The sequence below is a fragment of the Salvelinus sp. IW2-2015 genome, linkage group LG15 (assembly GCF_002910315.2).
Source record: "Salvelinus sp. IW2-2015 linkage group LG15, ASM291031v2, whole genome shotgun sequence".
NCBI classification, from domain to species: Eukaryota; Metazoa; Chordata; class Actinopteri; order Salmoniformes; family Salmonidae; genus Salvelinus; species Salvelinus sp. IW2-2015.
The window spans coordinates 25,941,991-25,965,939 of NC_036855.1; the positions used below are offsets into that span (position 1 = coordinate 25,941,991).

The 23,949-nt window shown below is 45.1% G+C and overlaps 2 protein-coding genes across 3 annotated transcripts; one reads left to right on the plus strand and one right to left on the minus strand.

Moving 5' to 3' along the window:
* Window positions 1-4,560: 4,560 nt before the first annotated feature.
* si:ch211-166a6.5 (clustered mitochondria protein homolog) lies at window positions 4,561-21,167 on the plus strand. The gene is made up of 28 exons (XM_024001837.2): window positions 4,561-4,894; window positions 8,014-8,123; window positions 10,033-10,204; window positions 11,048-11,185; window positions 11,379-11,536; window positions 11,611-11,765; window positions 12,158-12,280; window positions 12,392-12,524; window positions 12,668-12,760; window positions 12,918-13,084; window positions 13,228-13,410; window positions 13,641-14,039; window positions 14,208-14,281; window positions 14,367-14,471; window positions 14,614-14,714; window positions 14,798-14,950; window positions 15,900-15,962; window positions 16,098-16,330; window positions 16,491-16,575; window positions 16,661-16,814; window positions 16,928-17,067; window positions 17,178-17,258; window positions 17,421-17,546; window positions 17,675-17,784; window positions 17,883-17,976; window positions 19,402-19,518; window positions 19,614-19,693; window positions 19,792-21,167. Exons 1-28 carry the CDS (start codon window positions 4,846-4,848, stop codon window positions 20,486-20,488), a joined length of 4,293 nt encoding a protein of 1,430 aa, XP_023857605.1. The 5' UTR covers window positions 4,561-4,845; the 3' UTR covers window positions 20,489-21,167.
* Window positions 21,168-21,177: 10 nt separating this feature from the next.
* srrd (SRR1 domain containing) lies at window positions 21,178-23,922 on the minus strand. 2 transcript variants are annotated; one of them, XM_024001599.2, is made up of 7 exons: window positions 23,585-23,922; window positions 23,389-23,429; window positions 23,023-23,234; window positions 22,653-22,751; window positions 22,412-22,563; window positions 22,282-22,327; window positions 21,178-22,158 (listed from the first exon to the last, which is right to left on the minus strand). In XM_024001599.2, exons 1-7 carry the CDS (start codon window positions 23,731-23,733, stop codon window positions 21,904-21,906), a joined length of 954 nt encoding a protein of 317 aa, XP_023857367.1. In that variant the 5' UTR covers window positions 23,734-23,922; the 3' UTR covers window positions 21,178-21,903. The 2 variants fall into 2 exon arrangements, with proteins under 2 accessions (XP_023857367.1, XP_023857368.1); XM_024001600.2 differs by lacking the exon at window positions 22,653-22,751.
* Between the last annotated feature and the right edge of the window lie 27 nt (window positions 23,923-23,949).

Sequence of the window (23,949 nt, forward strand, 5' to 3'; positions counted from 1 at the left end):
ACGGCCGGTTGTGATACAGCCTGGGATCGAACCTGGATCTGTAGTGATTCTTCTAGCAGTGCGATGCAGTGCGATGCAGTGCCTTAGACCTCTGCGCTACTCAAGATCCCTACCCTGGAGTAGCTACATGATTTAACACCACAGTCCAGTCCTTGCTAGTTAGCTATAACAGACTCACATCAGTCAGTGCAGTGCCCGTTGCTAGCTAGCTAATTGTAGCTAGTCAGGACAGAGAAGGCAGTCCAAAAACAATATGAACTGACCTGCTGCTGATCTGGATAGTTTGATAGGACAGTCGGTCAGGGCACTCACATCAAATTTTCTAACACTACGGACCAATGACTGTATACAGAAGTGCCACCCTGTCACTAAACTAACCCCGGGTTGCCTAATCAATAAAACCATGTAGCTAGCAACATTTGTTGAAAACATTCACAACTAGCTATCCGATTACCCAGAGTGTGCGATAATCACTTGGCTGTAGTGTTGGTGCTTTCAATTTTCAATTGGGAACTCAAAAAAACTTGTGGTGAAATCATGACATCAGTGAACTTCAGGTCAGAAAGTCAGAGCTCTAGAAAGATGCCAAATTTGCGACTTGTAATTCCGAGTTGTATGACCTTTCAAAGCGATTTTTCCCAGTCTGGGCTTGTTTTTTCCCCCAGAGTTCCCAGTTGTCTGGAACGTACTGAAGCCACCAGTCGGCCATATTGGCACTTTCCAGTAGGTGCAGTTCTCCATAGGAATGAATAGAATTCTACAGTATTTCAATTAAATGTTTCAAGGACATTATTTTCTTGTTGTGGGGACAGTAACATAAGTCATCTAAAAATATATATACTTTAAGGGAAAAAACGTGTTTATACTTCAAGGAAAATAAATATTTTAATGTTTATCTCACATAATATAATTTAAAAGTATGCATTAAGGTGTATGTAAAAGAATACATGTGTCAAAAACAAATGTTGACATTTATACATGCATTTCTATGGCTTCCAAAATATGTTTTACAACGGCGGGGGAGTGCCAAAAGATGTCGGCTGCCCCTTTAACGGGCCAGTCGAGTCTTCACGTGTGCCTGTGAGTATCACTAGCAGTGAAAGCACACTAAAACATTGAAAAACAACCAAACTAGTGAACAAAACAAAGTAAATATCCAAGAAACACGAGGATAAAGTCTCACTTTAGTAGTTAGAGCAACTTTTATGCCTGTCCGCACACACATCTACCCCCCCTTATAATAGTTTTGTAGTGAGCATATTTCTCATGGCAATGACCCAAGTAACTAAACATAATACAGGGGTGGTGTGTATAGAATGAGTGATATTGTGTATCTCCCCTGTGAGTAGGCATATCACCGGTGGAAACCAGATGATTGACAGATCATTATCTCAAAACTCAACTGTAAAGGTTACCCATAATGTTGGACGTTGTTGTACCTCTAATATATAGGTACAACCAGAGCTGTATAATTGTCAAACTTGGTTAGACACTAAAAGGTCAAAAATAATATATTCTAGTGAGATTTCAATCTGGAATGTGATGGGTGTGTAACTTTTCATCAAGTAGGAATGTTAGTGTGTGTGTGTGTGAGAGAGAGAGAGAGAGAGAGAGAGAGAGAGAGAGAGAGAGAGAGACAGGCAGGCAGATGTAATTGACGCCAGGTCTGGTGGCTCTTCGCCGGTGGAGTCGAGGGGAAGCGTCATCATGCTTTAATTCGGCTGGCAGCTAACCGAACACGGCTATGCGAACCGAGCGAGTGTACTCGCATACTCCCTTAAAATACCTTCCCTTGAAAAACGAGAAAAAAGCAGGAATTTTATTTTGTCCATTTTGAGTCGCCGTAGACAGTTTACTTCTTCAAAATTATCACAATTAATGTAATATAACTCAAGAAATCTGTCATTACTTTGACACTTTTTGGCGAGGAGATCTTAGTCGCTCAATTTAATATCTAACTAAGATGTTTGGTACAGTATCACTAAGTAAAGAAATGTGCATGAAAACGAGTCGTCTCTCGTTGAACGACAAGAGACGTTCCTGAAGAATTCCTACTGTTGACCAATCACCGTCAAAGGGGCGTAGACTTCGGCTCCGAATTCCGGCTTGCCTCAGAAAAAATGTCGTGTGCCCGAACAGGCGAAAAACCCTCACCTAAATTCAAAATCAACAAAACGTCACAAAATGTCGTCATAATATATGCACGAACATGTTCGTCTGGGAAGCATGCAGACGCGTGAGCGTTGCTGCGCGAGGTGGGATAGCTATAACGTTATTATTCCTATTTCTTTCTGCATCACTAGATATGAAACAAAGCGGCAGAAATACTTTGAACTCTTGAATCAACTTTGTTTCAAATCAAATTTTATTTGTCACATGCGCCTAATACAACCTTACCATGAAATGCTTACTTACGAGCCTTTAACCAACAATGCAGAGTTTTTAAAAAGTAAGTAAGAAAAATGTGCTAAATAACCTAAAGGAAAAATAGTAACACAATTAAAATAACAATAATGAGGTTATATACCGGTACTGAGACAATGTGCAGGGGTACGGGTTAGTTGAGGTAATTGAGATAATATGTACATGTAGGTAGGGATAAAGTCACGATGCATAGATGATAAAAACAGGGGTGCAGCAGCGTGAAGAGTGTGAAGGAATGCGTGTGTGTGTTGTGTCTGTGTGTGTGTGTGTTGGAGTGTCAGTGTAGTATGTGTGAGTGTGTGGTTAGAGTCCAGTCAGTGTATTAGCATGTGCAAGAGAGTCAGAGCAGAATTTTATTATAAATGATTATAAAATAAGGGGAGTCAATGCAAAAAATCTGGCTAGCCATTTGATTAGCTGTTCAGTAGTGTTATGGCTTGGGGGTAGAAGCTGTTAAGGAGCAATTTGGTCCCAGACTTGGCGCTCTGGCACCACTTGCAGTGCGGTAGCAGAGAGAACATTCAGTCTATGACTTGGGTGGCTGGAGTCTTTGACCATTTTTAGGGCCTTCTTCTGACACCGCCTGGTATAAAGGTCCCATATGGCAGTAAGCTTGGCCCCAGTGATGTACTGGGCTGTACGCACTACTCTCTGTAGCGTCTTGCGGTCAGATTGCGAGCAGTTGCCATACCAAGCCGGAATGCAAACAGTCAGGATAGTCTCCATGGTGCAGCTGTATAACATTTTGAGGATCTGAGGTCCCATGACAAATCTTTTCAGCCCCCTGAGGGGGAATAGGCATTGTCGTGCCCTCTTCACAACTGTGTTGTTGTGTTTCGACCATGATAGGTCCTTAGTGATGTGGACACCAAGGAACTTGAAGCTCTTGATGAATTTCAATGAAATTACGTTGAACCAACGTTGAATAGATGTTGAATTTACATCTGTGTCCAGTGGAGTAGGTTATATATTATTACCTGTAGTTAGGCCTAGAACTGTAGGTTATAACTTTAAGCCTGATCATTAGGGTACAAAACTGACCTTAGATCAGGGGCTATAGGACACTTAATCCTACCTCTTTGGGTGCTCAGGTTTCATTCCTCGAACACCATTATATTTCTGACTGCTCTCCCTGCCACAGGCACTATGATAAGGAGGTGAGGCTCTGTGTGTGATATATAACTGTCTCTAGGATGGAATTCGAAAGAAGCTGTACCAATACCAACCCCTGTAGCCTGCAGTCAAATGAACAAATCGCCCTCTAGTGGCCTCATGGGTGGAATGTTATTCATATTTTTTATAATGTCATAATTAATCAACTTTTTTTTTTTAAACCCGCTGAAAATCTGATGTTTCTATGTCGAACAAACGGTTTTGTTATGTTTCAGTCTTCTTTGATGTATATAAAGTGTAATATTGGGATGCAAACTCAAAATGGAATACATTTCAACTCTATATCTGACATGGTACAGGTGTCTTCTTTTTAAGCCCATAATCATGTGTGTGAGGTGTATACTTTTGTTTCAAAGTAGATTTGTTTAAGACTACCAAGAAACACTCTGTGTGACCCTGATTTATCCCACGGCAGTAAAAGGATAAACTGGCATTCCTGCAAAGGGAAGCCCTGCACATGCACATGCGCACAAACACACACACACGCGCACAAACACACACACACACACACACACACACACACACACACACACACACACACACACACACACACACACCCCATTCCTCCATTCCTACACACATTACACACCGATCCATCCCCAAGCCTAACCAAGACATCTGTAACTTTACATTCATGTTCTGTAAAAGGTGAGAGTTTCATAGCATGTGTTCCTTGTTCCCTATGTAAATGTGTGGGTCACCATAATGTATGTGTGATGACTCCCATTTCCCACATCCCTGGGTGTGTGTGTGATTAGTTTGATGGGTGTGTGTGGATAGCATGATCACACCTTTCCTCCAGGGCAGAGAGAAAAAGAGGGGGAGTGAGGGTAGAGGGGGAGGGGGAAGGATAAGGAGAGAGACTGAAGAGAGAGAGAGAGACTGAAGAGAGCAAGATTGAGCAGACACACCCATTTTCAACACCTAGGCGAGGCACAGCAGCTTTGAGGGAGAAACAGAGAGAGTTACAGAAAGGGGGAAGGGGAGAGTTGAGTAATAGGAGGGTGTGGTTATCTTCCAGAGGGGAAACGATAAGCAGAGTTAGCTTGGTGGAACTCACTACACTCTTTCACTTGCTCCCACACACACTTTGCATATACAAATACACACACACAAACTCCTAAACATACTCAATCTCACTCTGACCGGAGGAAGAGAAGAGAGTGGGAACAGCAAGTCTGAGAGAGCAACCGCGTGCCAGCACAGAGAAACAAGAGAGTGAGGGAACAGCAAAAAAGGAAATTGAACATGAAGGACAAAGTGAAGAGAGGAGGAGGAGGAGATCAGGGAACGTCAGGTGAGAAAGAACGACTGCTCAGCCTTGCTCTGGTGTCTGTTTCACAACACTTTCTCTCTTTCACTTTCTCCCACTTCCTTGTTTTTCCATACGGTCTCTCTCTTTTTCTCTGCTGTTCCAGACTGCCCTACAGGGGGCTATTGTAGCACTGCTGGTCTGCTGTAGCCTGGTTCCAGTCTGGTTCTCTTTCAGTCAAACTGTTGTTGTCTTGCCAAATGGTCTGGTCTGCCAATGCAACACTAACAGTGTGGCATTGTTAAAGGCAGGTAGAGTCAGGAAGCCTGACTATGTCTGCAGGGAACACAAATCCTATGTAGAGAGAATAATGACCAGAGTTCTGGTTGTATAGTTTTCAACACTGCCAATTACTAAGCCATGTTGTTGAAGGAAACAATTGTATGTATTATGTACATTCCTAGGAGATGCAGGAATGTACCTAATACATAATATCTGCTCTGTGTCGTTCCTCTTCGCCACACCACATCTCTCTGCATGCTACAGTTTATTGTGCCCTTATTCCAAGGGAGGCTTTTCTCCCTCTTCCTTGCTTACACACACACACACACACACGCACACACACCCCTTCTTCCATATTTGTGTCGTGAGCATATTTCTCATGGTAATGGCCCAAGTAACTAAATACACACACATCTGCCTCTGTGTTACTCTCACCCAATACAGGGGTGGTGTGTATAGAATGAGTGATAGTGTGTGTGCGTTTGTGTGTTTTCTCATGAATCCATACCTATGTAGTGAGTGATGGTGTGTGTGTGTGTGGAGGGGGGGGGGGTTGTTATCTTCCCTAGCATATCTCCCCTGTGAGTAGGCATATTACCGGGGGCAGCCAGATGATTGACAGATTATTATCTCGAAACTCAACTCTAAAGGTTACCCATAATGTTGGACACTGTTGTACCTCTAATATATAGGTACAACTAGAGCTGTATAATTGTTAGACTTGGTTCGACACTAAAAGGACAAAACTAATATATTCTAATGAGAGTTCAATCTGGAATGTGATAGGAGTGTAACTTTTTATCAAGTAGGAATGTTAGAGGTGTGTGTCTCAGAGAGGAGGGCAGATGTTATTGGCGCCAGGTCTGGTGGCTCTTGGCCGCTGGAGTCGAGGGGAGTAAAGCGTCAGTTCTTCAGTTTGGCTGGCGGCTGGCAGCTTCCCTTGAAAAACGAGAAAAAAAGCCACAATAGTACTGTTGTCCATTTTGAGACGCCGTAGCCAAAATAGTCAGAATTGATCTAAGATAACCTAACTGGGGTCTGCATGCTTCCCAGCCGAAACAGTTCGTAAGAGTTTTTGCATATTTATGACAACATTTTGTGACGTTTTCTGTTCGTTTTTTTTTTCCCCCGGACGTTCAGGCACCCAACATTTTTTCTCGAGGAAAGCTGAAGTCGGTAGCTGAAGTCTACGTCCCTTTGATTGGTCAACAGTAGGAATTCTTCAATAAAGTCTTTGTTGTAATTCAACGAGAGACGACTCGTTTTCATGTACATTTTGTATTTGAGAAATACTGCATCAAACATCTTAGTTAGATGTAAAATTGCGCGACTAGGATCTCCTCAGCAAAAACGTCAAAATGAATGACAGATTTTTTTAGTTATCTTGAGTTGTTTATTTATGTCTGACAAAAAAACACTTTTCAACCTATATCATCTAATACACAATAAATGTATAATAAAACATAAACAAATATAATGATATGACAAAAAAAGAATGAATAAGCCTTTTCTTACTTTATAATATGTCCATATATAGTTCTAATCTGTTTGAGGAACATATACCCAAAATATTTCACCTTCTTTATTACTTTACCAAACATATCATGACATCAAAATCTGTTCAATGTGTGCACGTCTAAATCAACATTTGGGCCATTAAACAGCGTGCGTCCCTCCTATAGACAAGGGGAGAAGGGCTTTGTAAAAGGCTCGATTTTGTCGTTCTGAGCCTATATGTCTGCCTTCAACGTAAAACTTTTTTTGTTTGACTTCCTCACAAAATGACTTCTTTACTTTTAAGTTTAAGAAAGTGTGTAGGTCCCATTCTTTATCGTAGAGGAATGAAAGTTATGTATTTAGATCCACCTGCAGGATAAATGTTTTTCTAAGGACCATCCCTTTTGACGTGACTTCGCAGTGAAGTGATATAAATTGATGTAATGATGCAGCCGACCACCAAAGGGAGGCAAATACCATTTTATTCAACAGAGGACCTTTACATGGGGAATGGGGGATACCTAGTCAGCTGTACAACCGAATGCATTCAACTGAAATGTGTCTTCCACATTTAACCCAACCCCTCTGAATCAGAGAGGTGCGGAGGGCTTCCATAATTGACATCCACGTCTTCGGCACCCGGGGAACTGCCTTGCTCAGAACGATAGATTTTTCCCTTGTCAGCTCGGGGATTTGATCCAGCAATCTTTCGGTTACTGGCCCAACGCTTCTACCCACCAGGCTACCTGCCGCACCTAATGGTCCTAGGAAGGTCTGGATTTCTGTCTTCTGACTTATAAAACGTTGGTAAACATATACATATAATTCTAGTTTCCAATTTCAGGAACTGACAGCTTAAGAGGTTTTGTGTAAGCGCACTGTGCATGCTGCAGTACTTGATCAGGTCTGTGTGTGCCATGGACTGTATGGTGAGTGAGTGTGAGTGTCGGTGTGTATGTGTGTGTGTGTCTCTGTGTGACTATGTGTCAGTGAGTGTGTGTAGGCATTCACATGCCAGGGTTGGGTGTGGCAGTCCCTTAACTCTGAGGTGACATCACTGCTTCTAGGCAAATACTGCCACCTCAGACGCAGACCCACCCCTCACACATGCTGGGTCCTGCTCTTGTCTGTGTGTTGAGGTAGGGAACCTCTTCCTTTCCTCCTTCTCTCTCTCTCTCTCTGGCACACAACACACTCACACACACTTTCTCTCAAAGCGGCACTATAGCTGGCTACTGTGTCATCTTGAAAAAAATGATAATCCCACTGCAACGCAACAGTCTGATATACAACGTTTCTGCGACCATAATTCACCTGAACATGTCCAGGGGTTAGAGTTTGTTCTTAATGATCCTATTGGCATGTTCATTCCCTCCCTTAATCAGATACACTCACACTGACCATTGGGAAAACAGCTGCTGGTACGAAGGAGGAAGAAAACCCATCATTCCTTGTGAAGATCCAGGGGGCGGGAGTAGAACCATTTGAGCTGCAGGTAAAACAAAGAGAGACACTAACACATAGTAACCAATGATTTATATAAATCCTGGATTGGTGATGATATGTATTGGCCATTGAGAAGCTTTGAAGCCACCGGTCAGCTGTATTAATGGAATTCTACAGTATTAAATGCATTTAAGTATTTTTGTTGTTGTCGTGGAGAAAGTAACATTAGTAAACCAAAAAAATTGTACTTCAAGGAAAAAGTTTTTATGTATTCTTTAATTTAAAAAAATGTTGCGCTCATAATATAATTACAAAGTATGGATTAAGGTGTCTGTAATAGGATAAATGTGGCAAAATGAATGTAGACATTAATAAATAAATTTTTATAGCTTCCAAAATAGCTTAAAATATATAGTGTATATATAAATTAATCATTGACAGTCACACACACGACACATTCTCACACATTGGGCCTGGACCTTTAAACAACCCAGAGCCCCCTGTCCTCCAGGTTATGCACATCTGAAGGAACTGGATGCAGGAGTGTAGGGTGGGACATCCAATAGTACCTCAACGGATACAGACCTGCAGTGAGGGTGGAACAGGAGGTGAAAGGGACCAAAATTAGCACACCATTAATTCATATCACACTAGTGACTACATACCATTAGGCCACAGCCAATCTAAATGTGGAAGCATCAAATCCAATTTTATTGGTCACATACACATATTTAGCAGATGTTATTGCGGGTGTAGCGAAATGCAAACTTGTTAAGTATAATAATGCCAAGTTCACCCACTAACTATTCTAAAGGACCACTATATATTGTGTAATGACCAGTCAAGTGCATGTATGTGCATGTATGGCCAAGCCTGTGAAAGTGTATATTAATTTGAGTCTGTTATCTAAGTAGCATAATAAAATAATCCCCATCAAAATCCATCAATTTAAGCTTGAGATATATGGATAATCCATCAAATCCGCCAATGCCTTCTGCATCTGCTGTGGAAGGTGGCCGAGCTGCTAACCTGGTCTCAGAGCATTTCGTATTATTCTGTATGTAATCCGAGACACTTCATTTAGTAGGATATGTTGCGTTTCGTATGGTATGTATTAATTTGTGAATGTCCATCACCGATTTCCTATGATATATTACGAATTACAATTCATATTATATGTTAAGAATTTTCAAAATGTACAATATGTTATGAATTTGCAAAACGTATCATATGTTACGAATTTGAAAGACGAATTCTAGCTAGGTGGCTAAAGTTAGCTAGCTCGCTAATGTTAGCTAGGCTAGGGGTTGGGGTTAGGGGTTAGGCATAAGTTTAGGAGTCAGGTTAAAGGGGAAGGGGAAGGGTTAGCTAAAAGGGTTAAGTTTAAGGTTAGGGGAAGGATTAGCTAAAAGGGTTAAGGTTGCCTGACATGCTAAGTAGTTGCAAAGTAGCTAAAAAGTAGTAAGTAGTTGAAAAGTAGCTAACGGGCTAAAATGCTAAAGTTGTCGTTGATGAGATTCGAACTCGCAACCTTTGGGACTTATGTAACCATACCAAATGTAACATATCAAACTAAATAGAGTGTCTCGGATTCACATACAGAATAATACAAAATGCACTGGAGCTACAGCGGTGTTTCTCTGATAATGCTTTCGACCGTTGGGACTACAAACTAATATAACGCCACTATGGAAAGGGGAGACTCACGAACACGATGGTGTTCTCCGTTTTGCTTTAGGACCCATCCACAAGTGTCACAGGACTCGTCTGAATGTAACCCATGCAAATGAATGGAAGTATGGAGGTAGTTTTGTGCCAACAAAAATAAGAGGTTCAATATGTGTCCAAAAAACGAAAATATTTCCTGAGCTTTCTTATATCTCCTATATATAGGACAGACACTTCAAAACCTTATTCTTTATGATAAAAAAATACAATAATTGTGTGTATCTCCGTAGGTCCATGGTTTCTGGCTGGTTCAGGAGGCTGTGATGGCGGTGTTGGGGAGAGAGGAGGTGTTTCCTCGCTCCAGCCTCTCATTGGCCCTCTCTGGGATGACCCTTGACCCCCTGACAGAGCTGCAGAGCCTGAAGAACCTCAGACCAGGAGCCACGCTCCGCCTGGTGGATGGTAGGAGAAGAACTACATTACATACAATACTACTGTCTCCATGGCTACATCCCAAATGGCACCCTATTCCCTTAGTAGTGCACTACTCGTGACCAGGGCCTACTATATACTGTATATGAGTGCCATTTGAGACTTAGCCTCTCTGTCTTCCCCTTTCTTTCTTTCTTTTTTTCTTTTTTTCGTTCTTTCTTTCTCTTCCTCTGTCTTTTTTAATTTAAATTTGAGTAATTTAGCAGACACTCTTATCCAGAGCAACATACAGTTAGTGCATTCATCTTAAGATAGCTAGGTCATAGTAGCTAACAGCAAAGTCAGAGCTAGTAAAGGGGAAAAAGGTAAAGTGCGAGTGTTAGTTCACGAAAGGCATTATTTTATTTACTTGTTCTTTCTCTCTCTACCACTGCTGACTCAGTTAACATCAAAGTACTGGATGGGTTGAGAACATCAAAGCAGCAGGCTTGGCACATTGATCATCTTTCTGCCAATCAGACTGCTTTTCTGTCTGAATACGAAACAGCCAGGGAAAAACCCAGCAGCAGGGCAGGTCTATGCCTGTGTGTGTATGTGAGGTAGAGAGTCAAGCGAGAGAGAGGTGTGTGTATGTGTGTGAGGTAGAGAGTCGATAGAGAGAGAGGTGTGTGTGTGTATGTACGTTTGTTCGTGTGTTCATGCATTCGTGAGTTCATGTTTTAATGTGTGTGTGTGTGCGTGCGTGCGTGTGTGTGTGCGCGCGTGCGTGTGCGCGTGCATGTGTCAGCGGGACAGGTCAGTGCCTGTAGAACTATAACAATTAACCATCGTGCTCATTGGAGTATGGCTTGTCTTTTGTCCTCTGTTCTCCAGAGCCATACTCCCCCAGATCTGCAAGGGTTCATCTGGCTCGTGTGCTGGAGCTGCTGAGAGCTGTTGGACCAAACGATACTCTGATGGAAGGACGATCACCTAGCCTGCTGGACTCACTGACACACACACACTCTACAGGTACGCACGTAACAAACACATTAACACACACAAACACACACACACACTGTAAGGAATCCCACACTCGTCATATTTCCAAGGTAATTGTTCCTATCCAGCTCGAAGGACCATGAAAAAGAGCCCCTCTATTCGTACAGCTTAGAACACTAACAAGTATATTGCCCATTCTCCTCTCTTTCTGCATGTTTTGTAGACTCTTCTGTCCAAGCCAATGGGAAAAGCCTGAAACGCTCGTCCAGCAACACAAAGACTGACCCGGCCAATCAGGATGGAGCTCCTCCTGAGTACCTCCTCCCTGGAGCCGCAGAGAGACCACTACTGGCCATGCTGCCTCACAACACTCAGCCAGAGGTACACACACACACATACACACACACATACACACACACACTCTTCTCTCTCTGACTCTGTGCCTCTCTCCTAAGGTTCCCAGTTTTCTGCAGGACCTGTCACTCAGTTGTTGGAACCCGCCCCCTGGGCACAGAAAGCTACAAGGGGACTTCCTGTACATCACTGTGGTGACCCTAGAGAGTCGCAAATGTGACATCACATCCTGTCCACGAGGATTCTTCCTGAATAGGTGAGGTTCTCAGAAGTAACAGGCATATACATTGGGGTCTGAAATTATTGACACCCTTGATAAAGATGAACTATAATGACTGTATAAAATAAATGATTCAAATACTGAGCTATATTTTATGCAAAAATATAGGGAAATTATATTACTTTATACTAATACAATTGCTCTTTCTTTGAGCATTTGTATGAGTATAACATAATATAATTTCCCATTCAATATGTGAATTATTTATTTTATACTGTCAATATTGCTAATCTTTATCGAGGGTGTCAATCATTTCGGACCCCACTCTACATGTTATCCATACGAGATTACTTCAGTCAATATATCCCAGCTACATATTGTTATTATCACAGCAATGACAACAGCAATGTGTGTTGTGTGTGTTCTAGGTCTACAGTAGAGGTGTTTGATCCTCGGCCAACCTCGTCCTCTCCAGTCAGTCACTGCCTCACTGACCTGCTCTCTCACATCAGTCCTGCCTTCAAACAGGCACTCGCCACTCTCAGAGCCAGGTAACAGACACACACACACACACACGCGCACACGCACACACACGCACACGCACACACACAGTGACGGACCCTATGTTCCGTGTGTGTAATGTAGTGTCTGTCTCCCTGTAGGCCCCAACTGCCACCAGTAGAAATGATGCTGACTCCCTACCGCACACTGAGCTGGCTGGGTTCCCCATCAGCCTCCCACTCCCACAGAAATCCTCTCAGCAGGCTGGGACTGGATCAACACTCTGGAGCACAGGTCTGTGTCACCCACACACACACACACAGTTTAACAGCTCTTCTCAGTGTTTTGGCCAAAGGACGGACGGACGAAAAACCAATCGACCAAGTGACTGACTGACTGACCAATTAACTGATTGATTTGGTGTTTGTGATGTGAAGGTTCCAGACTGGAACGAGGAGCTACAGGCAGCCAGAGATCTGCCTCAGGGCAGTCAGGAGGAGAGACTACAGAGAGACAGAGCTCTACTACAGGTACACACACGTCATACTCACTAGGAGTCCTCCAGGAAGTATTCACTGCTGACAAGCTGTTATTGTTGCTCTCAAAACAGGATCTGTCATGCTGGTGTGCTTGAACTGTAAGGCTATTTAGACATTTCTAGAAAATACATTATTCTCTCTCATTCAGGTGAACAGTGCGTTTGTGTGGGCAGTGGCCCAGGGTGCGGAGACTGTTATTGACGGCTGTGTAGAGCCTATCAGTGGAGGTCCTGATGACCCCGCCTTCCTGTGGGGCGGGCTGTTCCTGAGCCAGGGAGGAGCAGGGATGGCGTTAGGGGGCGAGAGGGGACGCAGGTAAGATCTTGTTCAGCTTGTCTTCAGAGGATCTCATTGTATGTAGCTAGAGAATGACCAGTCTTTTTCATAGTGTATAATCATAGAAAAAATCCTGTTGAACCCATCATGCTGCTGTATAACAACACACCCCTCCCTCCCAGGGTGGCCCAGAGGCTGGAGCTGAGGGGTGTACAGTCCTACAGTGACCTGGAGGGGGCGCTCCAGGGCCTCCACACCCTGCCCACCGCCACCGTGGACTACAGGGGGATCCGTCTGTCTGCCCAAGGCCTGGCCCCTGGCCTGGAGAGCCCAGAGCAGGACCAGGGCCCCTCTGCTCCTACCAGGTACAACTCAATAAGAACATAAACATTAGCTTTTATATGCTCCCCAGTGATTTGTTTAATTAGGACAGTGTTTGCACCTGCAGTTAGTCTTTGTCGGGGGCATGCCACCCTCACCTTCTCCTACCTTCTCTCACCCCCTCCCTCTCTCTCCCCCTATCTCTCTCTCCCCCTCTCACTCCTTTCCTCGCTCTCCCCCTCTCTCCCTCCTTCTCCCTCTCTCTCTCCCCCAGGGGTATTCTGTACGGGGTGGGCGCTGGGCCCCAGGAGTCCCCCCACCGACGTTGTCTCTTGGAGCTGCTGGCTCAGGCTGCTAAAGGCCTCAGCCTGCAGAGACACGCTGTAGTGGGGCCCAACGGCCACCAGGTGCCCCTGTTCACCGCACTTGACGCCCAGGGGCTGCTGGGGGCTGATGGGAGGTTCTACCTGCTAGACCTCTTCAGGAGCCTGCCGGCCGATGCCAACTACTGCCCTGAGGGAGGGAGGCAGAGGGAGGAAGTGGAGAAGAAGGACGGGTCATGGGAGGAGGGCTGGCCAGAGCAGTACCAGAGCACTTCAGGTCTGCCCAGGAGGTTCCCTCATGGCCTCTGCAGGCTAAGACCAGAGCTGCTGCAGGCCTTCATCCAGGAAAAGTCAGTACTATACACCTCTAGTTAGCTATACTGTAGGAATAGTTCTTATGTACTGTATGCATGTGGGACAGTCTGACGTTTACAGTAACTCTGCAGTAAGATGTCACATTTCTAAATGTTTTTGTTGTATTGTGTTGTTTTTAAGATTGTTCCCTCCCTCTGTTCCAGACAGTCCCAGTTCACTCGCCGCTGCAAAGAAAGGATGGAAGAGAATGGAGGCGTGGAGGAGTGTGTAAAAGCAGGTGAGGAAAGGCCGTTTTTATTTTTGCTCTAGATTTCAAGACTATCAGAGCTGACATGTTATTTTGTGTGTGTATGTGTTACCAGGTGACCATCGAGGTACAGATGCAGTGAGAGGTGCTTGTAAAGATGTGGGATCAGTCAGTGACATCATCTTTGAGATGCGCTTCAACCCCAGCGTGTTCTCCCCAGGTATCCCATCTGCTCCACACATGCACGAACACACACAACACACACCCTCCCCTCCCCCATACAGCTGAGACAAAACCACTGCTGTGGCATACCAGAGTGTAAAAGTTGACSCTGTCTCTGTCTCACCCCTCTGTGTGTTCAGACGTGACGTTCCCCAAGAGTGACCATGAGGTCGTGAGGCTGCAGGAAAGGCTACTTAGAGAGGCTGCAGCCTCCATCATCACACAACAGATACCTGCCATCGTGAGTGGAGCTCTCTATTCCTGGAGTTCAGTTTATCAACCTGTCGTAACCTGTCTCTTACTCTAGCTGTCTGTGTGTCTCAGGTGGAGGCATGCCTGCAGGGCAGTGAGATGCCTCTAGATGGCGCTACGCTGAAGCAGGCGCTACACCAGAAGGGCATCAATCTCCGCTACCTCGGTCAGCTGACCAAGGCCATCAGCCAATCAGAACACAAGGAGCGGCTTAGACATATAATGGTCAGACTCAAAACTCACTCACACACAACGCAACGGCACTCGAAGAACAGGATATACATACGCTGAGTGTACAAAACTTTGGGAACATGCTCTTTCCATGACATAGACTGGCCAGGTGAATCCAAGTGAAAGCTATGATCCCTTATTGATGTCACTTGTTAAATCCACTTCAATCAGTGTAGATGAAGTGGAGGAGACAGGTTAAAGAAGGATTTTAAGCCTTGAGATAATTGAGACATGGATTGTGTATGTGTGCCATTCAGAGGGTGAATGGGCAAGACAAAAGATTTAAGTGTCTTTCAACGGGTATGGTAGTAGGTGCCAGGTGCACCGGTTTGTGTCAAAAACTGCAACGCTGCTGGGTTTTTCATGCTCAACAGTTTCCCGTGTGTATCAAGAATGGACCACCACGAAAGGACTTCCAGCCAACCTGTGGGAAGCATTGGAGTCAACATGGGCCACTATCTCTGTGGAATAGTTTCGATGCCTTGTTGAGTCCATGCACTGACAAATTGAGGCTGTTCTGAGGGCAAAAGGGGGTGCAACTCAGTATTAGGAAGGGGTTGCTAATGTTTTGTACACTCAGTGCATGTATATATACAGTATATATATATATATATATAGGAGTGGCAGGTAGCCTAGCGGTAAGAGCGTTGGGACAGTAATCGAAAGGTTGCTAGTTCAAATCCACGAATGGACAAGGTGAAAAATCTGTTGATGTGCCCTTAGGTACTTAACCCTAATTGCTCAGGGTTGCTGTTGATAATGGCAGACCCTGGCTAACTATGACCCCAGTCTCAGGGGGAGTTTCTAACTCACACATGCGTATATACACTTATACAGGTGGGAAACAGGTCATATATAAGCACCCACCTAATAAATGTTTTATAAGCGCTGTGATGATAGGGATTTTCTAAACGTCACGCACCCTCGCTTTTCTCTCTTACAGAGGCTGGCTGTTGGAGAGATTGTGGTTCGTTCTTCCAGAAGGATCTTCAACAACTTCCTGCAGGTACTGAAACAGTCTTCATTACAGTGTCATTATCACAGTCCTTATTGACTGGTCTGGGGTCAGTTCCTTGACTGGGTGTAGGGAAAGCGTCATTACTGTCTGTAACCATAACAACCTCCTCTCCTCTGTCCACAGGGTGTGGAGGTGTCAAGTCTCTCTGCAGCTGTCAGTCACTTCCTCTGCTGTCTATTGGTTGCCCATTACAGCACCGCACCCACAGGGGAGGAGCCTAAGAAGAGGTCCAGGAGGCGGGGTCGTGGGGGAGGAGCTTCAGACAGTACTGCCTGGAGTGCACTCAGTGGAGCCGAGCTCTGGATCCTGATTGGCCAGGACGCAGCAGAGACCTATGACATCACTCACGGCCTAGGGTTTGCACATTTAATGAATTAGTCATCAATCGATTAATCAATCAATTAGTCCATCACTTGTTACTTGTACAGTTCCTTGCGTTGTCACCTAATGATTATGATAGTATAATAATACCAGTAGTTAGTGTGAGCTGATGCTTTATGTGTCTCTGTGTTGCAGTTCCACTGCTGACCACCTAGTAGAGACGTATGGGCTGCAGAAGGTCTCCCTGCTTAGAGAGTTCTGTTTGAAGACTGGATTACAGGTACACACACACACACACGCAAGTACACACACACATACACACACCTTCTCACACAGACCTCACAATCTTTATGTGTGTCCCTCAGCTGCGACTGAGAGAGTACTTCTTCGACAACCGAACTAAGGCTCCCATTGGTCCAGACGACGTGCTCAACATTTTTCCTGTTGTTAAGCATGTCACCATGACGACACATGATGCCTCGCGAGCGTTCCGAGCTGCTCAGAGTAGCGTTCAGAAAGGTGAGGTGGGCGGGTCACTGCTTGGTTCAACACACCTGGTTAGAGTTTGTTGGTGTGTGTATTTCTGTCGTTGACACCAGAGGATGTGATATGTATGTTTTCCCGTCCCCTAGGCATGATGGAGCAGGCGTATGAGCGTCTGAAGGAGGCAGCGTATCTGTTTGGTCGTGTGTGTGACGACCTGAACGCGGAGGCCTGCTCCTGTCTAAGCCTGATGGCCAGAGTGGCTTACTTACAAGGCCAGCCCACAGAGGTATATACACACACCTCAGATTATGGCCTCAAATGTAAGGCATAGGATATGTACGGCTGTGTAACTCACTATTATCCTGTGCCTCTCTACCCCCACCCACAACCCACCAGGCCCGCAGTGTTCAGCTCAAGGCTGTGGTCATTAGTGAGAGAGTCCTGGGCTTTGACCACCCCAACACTATCCAACAATACGTAAGTACCACATTGTCATCCATTACTCATTCAAAGCACCACCGTCCTCTGGGCATATCAAAACTCCCAAGGATCAATAAACGACAAGTTGGCCTTTGTTTACCTTATTTATTTGTAATCCGAGTCATCTTTAGCTAAGTGAATGAGGTGTGTGTCCTGTAGGCTCTGTTGGCGGTGTATGTGTTCGCTGGAGGAGAGTCTACTCTAGCTCAGAGGTGTCTGTTCAGAGCCCGTCTCCTGATGCTCACAGTCCATGGAGAGGACCACCCCTACACCGCTACACTGGACGTAAGTCTGCTACACTCCAAACCTACAACGTTATACTTGAAGTGAGTCTGCCATACCCTAACCCACCCCTACACTGTTACACCCCCAAGACCTGTTAGAGGAGACTAAACTCTCTCCCTCTCTCTCAGAGCTGTCTAGGTTTGGTGTTGCCGACCGAACAAGCAGGGCAGTTCCTACAGAGCGCACTCAAAATCAACACTTCCTTCTTTGGCCCCACTGATGTGCACACTGCTCTCAGGTATCAATCGCTTAAATCCCTCACTCTCTCAACCAATCAATCAATTAACCAATCAACCAAGTCACTACTCAATCACTCTATCTCCCCCATCTCTCCAGTCAGCATCTGTTGTCCCAGTGGATGTGTGGAGTGGGAGACTATCGTTCTGCCATGAACCACGAGAAAGAAGCTCTGTCTGCCTTCACCAGCCTGGTCTGTACCTAGCATACTGTGTGTGTGTGTGTGTGTGTGTGTGTGTGTGTGTGTGTGTGTGTGTGTGTGTGTGTGTGTGTGTGTCAAATCAAATCAAACTTTACTTGTCACATGCGCCGAATACAACAAGTGTAGACCTTACCGTGAAATGCTTACTTACAAGCCCTTAACCAACAGCGCAGTTCAAGAAGAGTTAAGAAAATATTTACAAAATAAACTGAAGTAAAAAATAATTAAAAGTAACACAATAACATAACAATAACGAGGCTATATACAGGGGGTACCGGTACCGAGTCAGTGTGCGGGAGTACAGGTTAGTTGAGGTAATTTGTACATGTAGGAAGGGGTGAAGTGACTATGCATAGATAATAAACAGCGAGTAGCAGCAGTGTACAAAACAAATGGGGGGGGGGGGGTCAATGTAATAGTCTGGCGGCCATTTGATTAATTGTTCAGCAGTCTTATGGCTTGGGGGTAGAAGCTGTTAAGGAGCCTTTTGGTCCTAGACTTGGTGCTCCGGTACCGCTTGCCATGCGGTAGCAGAGAAAACAGTCTATGACTTGAGGGACTGGAGTCTCTGACAATTTTATGGGCTTTCCTCTGACACCGCCTCTTATATACGTCCTGGATTGCAGGAAGCTTGGCCCCAGTGATGTACTGGGCTGTACGCACTACCCTCTGTAGTGCCTTACGGTCAGATGCCGAGCAGTTGCCATACCAGGCCCTGATGCAACCAGTCAGGATGCTCTCGATAGTGCAGCTGTATAACTTTTTGAGGATCTGGGGACCCATGCCAAATCTTTTCAGTCTCCTGAGGGGGAAAAGGTTTTGTCGTGCTTTCTTCACGACGGTCTTGTTGTGTTTGGACCATGATATATCGTTGGTGATGTGGATACCAAGGAACTTGAAAACGGTTGACCCGCTCCACTACAGCCATGTTGATGTTAATGGGGGCCTGTTCGGTCCGCCTTTTCCTGTAGTCCACGATCAGCTCCTTTGTCTTGCTCAGATTTAGGGAGAGGTTTTTGTCTCTGACCTCCTCCCTATTGGCTATCTCATCGTTGTCGGTGATCAGGCCTACCACTGTTGTGTCATCAGCAAACTTAATGATGGTGTTGGAGTCGTGTTTGGCCACACAGTCGTGGGTGAACAGGGAGTACAGGAGGGGACTAAGTACACACCCCTGAGGGGCCCCAGTGTTGAGGATCAGCGTGGCAGACGTGTTGTTGCCTACTCTTACCACCTGGGGGCGGCCCGTCAGGAAGTACAGGATCCAGTTGCAGAGGGAGGTGTTTAGTCCCAGGGTCCTTAGCTTAGTGATGAGCTTCGTTGGCACTATGGTGTTGAACGCTGAGCTATAGTCAATGAACAGCATTCTCACATAGGTGTGTGTGTGTCTGTGTGTAACCCTGTTGTCTCTGTCAGTATGGTGAGGACCACCCCCAGAGACGTTGCAGCTATGAGTTCCTGCGTTCCATTACCCAGCAAGCAGTGCGTGTGGAACGCTCTCTGAGGCAAGGCGGGAACCCGCTCACAGCTGAGGTAATAAAACCCTATTCTGTTCTCTTTGTGTACTAAATAAAGGTCCAGAAAAGGTGACCATTAAATTCCCTTCTGCCTGTCTCCTCTCTTCCCAGGGGCAGTCTCTGTCTCCCTCAGCTGAGACCACTCTGGAGCAGCTGGCCCTGGTCACAGGCATCAGGACACCAAGCCACAGGTAACACACAAGAGAAGGATTGTATTAATATTTATGTATTCATATATTACCAAAATTATATTAGCAGACATGAATCTAAGCGTGGTCTGGTCTCTTAGTGACAGGCTCCTGGAGTTCAAACAGAAGCTGATGGAACAGAGAGAGGCAGAGGAGGCCGCTAACGCCAAACCAGACAACACACACACAGAAACAGTGAACGGAAAGGAAGTGAAGACCCCTGAAAGAGAGGAAGAGGAGGATGGGGTAGTCCAGGAGACCACCAGTGAGGAGCTCCCAAAAGATGTAGATCCAGAGAAGAACACAGCCGACAAACAGACAGTGGACGGCCATCAACTGGAGGCCAATGACTGGTCCGAAGATGTGGGCTCAGTAGTAAAGAGCATAGTAGTGGAGGAGGGCTCAGCAGTAGAGGGGTCAGCAGCAGAGAGTAAAGCAGTAGAGAGTGGAGCTGTAGTAGAATCCAGTGAGAGAGATGGAGATGAAGACAGAGCTGCCCCAGAGGCTGAGCAGCACACAGGGACAGAGGATGGAGAGGCAAACCTGATGGCTACAGAGGAAATGCAAACTGAGCCAGTCAGAGACTGTATAGAGGAGAGCCAGAGTCTGACACAAAATGGAGGTTTAGAATCGGAGGGAAACCAATCAGACAACGATGTGGAGGTAGCCAATGAGAAGCCAGGGTCAGATAAGGTCAGCAGTGTGAACGGAACGCCAAGCACCAGCAATGACCAATCAGAGCCTCAGGAGGTCTTTGCGAACAGGGACGCCTCGACGACCATCAGCCAAACAAAATAAACACTGGTCACAGCAGAGGGCGAGATGCTAGCTAATGGAACAATGGTGTCAGAGAGTGAAGACAGAGKGGGAGGGACCATCATAAGAGCCTAGTGGTTAGAGCATTGGACTAGTAACCGGAAGGTTGCAAGATCGAATCCCCGAGCTGACAAGGTAAAAATCTGTCGTTCTGCCCCTGAACAAGGCAGTTAACCCACTGTTCCTAGGCCGTCATTGAAAATAAGAATTTGTTCTTAACTGACTTGCCTAGTTAAATAAAGGAAAAATAAAAAATAAAAATAAAAAAGAGCAAATGACCATAGAGAGGAGTCATAGGACAGACAGGCAGCTGCCAACAAGGCGGTAACTTATTAACGGTGCTGTTGATTCAGCTGGATCAGAATCTTTAGAGCAGAGAGCTGTGGAGGATGAGATGAAAAACAAAAGCAGAAAGAGAATATAGAAGTGTACCATTGTCCTTGACCTGGTGGTTTCTTTACTGATACTGGGAGAGGGCTACACTTTGTGTTGCTTTTTTTCAATATTAAACATTTTACTCTTGACTGTTAAACAAACCAGTGTTTTTCTTACTGCTGTTGTCTAATTTAGTTACAGATAAATCAACTTGTTATAACAGCATAAAACTGAATGTTTACACTTACACAACTGAACCAAAATAATAAAAACATTGGGAAAAAGAGGCAGTCTGGTAATTGTTCTTTTTTGTTTATTCTTCCTCCAAATTTGATAACATACATACATTCCACAGATCAACAAACACACACAGGTCCACAGCACTCATACACTTCTGCCAGATTTTCCGACTGTGGAAGTGAATCAGACTTGGCTTACGTCCAGTATCCACCATCCCATCCAGGGTTTTTCCTGGATCAAAAAGGGGTGGGCGTGGTTTGCCGTAGTAATGAGCACAGATGACCGTCGGCGTGGCTACATTTTAGAGGACCCTATCTTGGTGCTGTATCGAAAAGTAAGACAATTTCCTGCAATTCTACAAATTTCTCCATGGAGCGGAGAATGTTTTTGGCAGTTTTAAAGCTAATTTCCTGCAATTCTATATATCCTGCCATGGAGCTGAGAGAAAATGTTGCAGTTTTAAAGCTAGTTTCCTGCAATTCTATGCATTTCACCATGGATAATGCTGTGTTCTTTTGTTCAAACATAATAACAAAAGGAATACTGCTAAATTCATTGTTTTTGGAATTTTCAATTCTCCCTGTCTAGCTTTTATTTTGGTGATTGTTAGTTCTCAAAGATTATATTATTTAAAAAATATATATGTTCATTGACTTTTCTACATACTTTATATCTAGTTTTAGTTTAAGTTTAAACTTAACTCGTTTTTCCACCCTGAAAATAAATTTACCCCAAAAAGAAAATGTCCCACCAAAGGATTACAAGGGGGGATAAAATCCTTGTTATCCTCTCATTTCACTGGGAACCACAGAGACCACAATGACTCCTTCATCCTCCACCTCTCTCATCTCTGTGGGCCTCTGTATGATCTCCAGATCGGGGCAGTGTTGGTATTGGGGCTCTGGTGCTTCCCCCCAGGTGGATTGTGGGAGGTTGCAGAGGCTGCTGGGCTTGAAGGTGATGAGGGCAGTGTCATTGAAGATGTCCAGGAGTCGGGACGGGCATGGAAGGGGCCACTCCTCACACACACACACAGCCTGACACACACAGGGGGGTTAAGGGTCAAATACCTCCATAGACAGTGTAGCTATATGTAGCTATACTGCATTTCTATTGTATATCTATTTTCTAATGACACTGTACTTAGTTTCAAAGGATACGTGTGCTATGTAGCTGTAGTCTCTCTTGAGTTCTCTCTGAATCATCCTGAAGAAAAGACAATCGTTAGAGGATCACACACACATACACACATACACACATACACACACCTACACACACCCACACACACACCTGTCCTGTATGCCTGCAAAGCTGTTTCCTATGATAGTCAGTAGAGGCAGTGCATCTCTACTCCAGTTCTTCCACAGCAGGTTGTTGTACAGAGCCTTCCCACAATGCATCAGGTAGAAAAGAGTTGGCCTCGACACTGCTCGCTTCCCCTCCTGATGACATCACACACATGAATACAATAGTACTTCATTAGTCCATCTCCAGAGACAAAAATTGTGTTCTGTATTTCTTCTACACACACCTCGTTCTCAGTCAGCACGGTGAGGCCAAGCTGTCTCAGTATCTCCATCTCACCTGAGGAAAACACAGGGTCGTACACACTGCACTGCTCCATAGGGATCTAGACAGGAATACAGTATACATTACATACAGTATAGTACGGAATATAGGGTCAATTAAGGCAGCCCTCCACACCTCTCTGATTCAGAGATGTTGGGTAAAATGTGGAAGACACATTTCAGTTGAATGCATTCAGTTGTACAACTGACTAGGTATCCCCCTTTTCCATTACACACTGCACTTCTTCATGGGAATCTAGAGTGGGACAGGAGGAATACAGTGAAGCCGTGTCTTTAGGCCGTGTCTTAGGTCTTGAGAGAGAGAGCGAGTACCTGTAGTGACTCCAGAATCAATAGCAGCATAGCTAGTTGGTAACGAGCTGTCACACAGGAAGAGAAGGAGCCCAGACCATAACACACACACTCCAGTGGGCCGCTAGGGGCCTCCCGGGCCCGGTCCCCACCCTCAGGTCCTGGGTCAGAGCCTGCTGCTGGGTCCCCTCTAACCTCTGGGGAGTCTGCCTTAGCCACAGCCGTCAGTCGATCTGAGAAAGGAAGGAACTCTATTACCATAGTGTTTACACTTATCCAATTCTTTCAGGTTTAGTGTGTCGCTATTGGTAGAGGCTGGAAGTTATGGGACTGGCCAACTGGGACCGGATACGGAACAAGATTATCCATTCGAGTTCTGTTACGCACCTCTCCACTCAAACCAGAAGTCTGCACACCTCAGTTCAGCCCTACAGTGGGAGAAATAAAGCAACATAGTTATATTTTTGTGTCAACTGCTGTGATTAGATAGGCCTACTGTCCACCTTTGTACAATACAGTACATTGAATGACATATGGGAACAGTCAGGATAATCCTTGATTTTAATAGCTTTGTTCTTCTTACATGGTTTCTGTGATCCTTTGTTTGGTCCTGTCTGTGTCCACAGCGTCGGCGTGTCCAGGTTCATGACAGGCCGTGTGAGGAATCTTCCCTCTGCGGCCTGCTCCCTTCCGTCGCCGGGCCACCTGCCACTCCTCACCGCTGTTCGGCATCTGGAATAGTTCGCTTATCTACATCCACACAACAGCTCACCTAACCAACACAGGTATTAGACTCATTAATTTATGATAATGATACTGTCACTAATTGTGTTATCGTAGGGAGAATTAATAAAACAAAAGTTAGTAGCTAGTATTTCTGGCAACACAAGGGGGACTGTTTTGAAAGTTACGCACGCAAACCCATTTTGCTTCCGGTGTAATATTTGT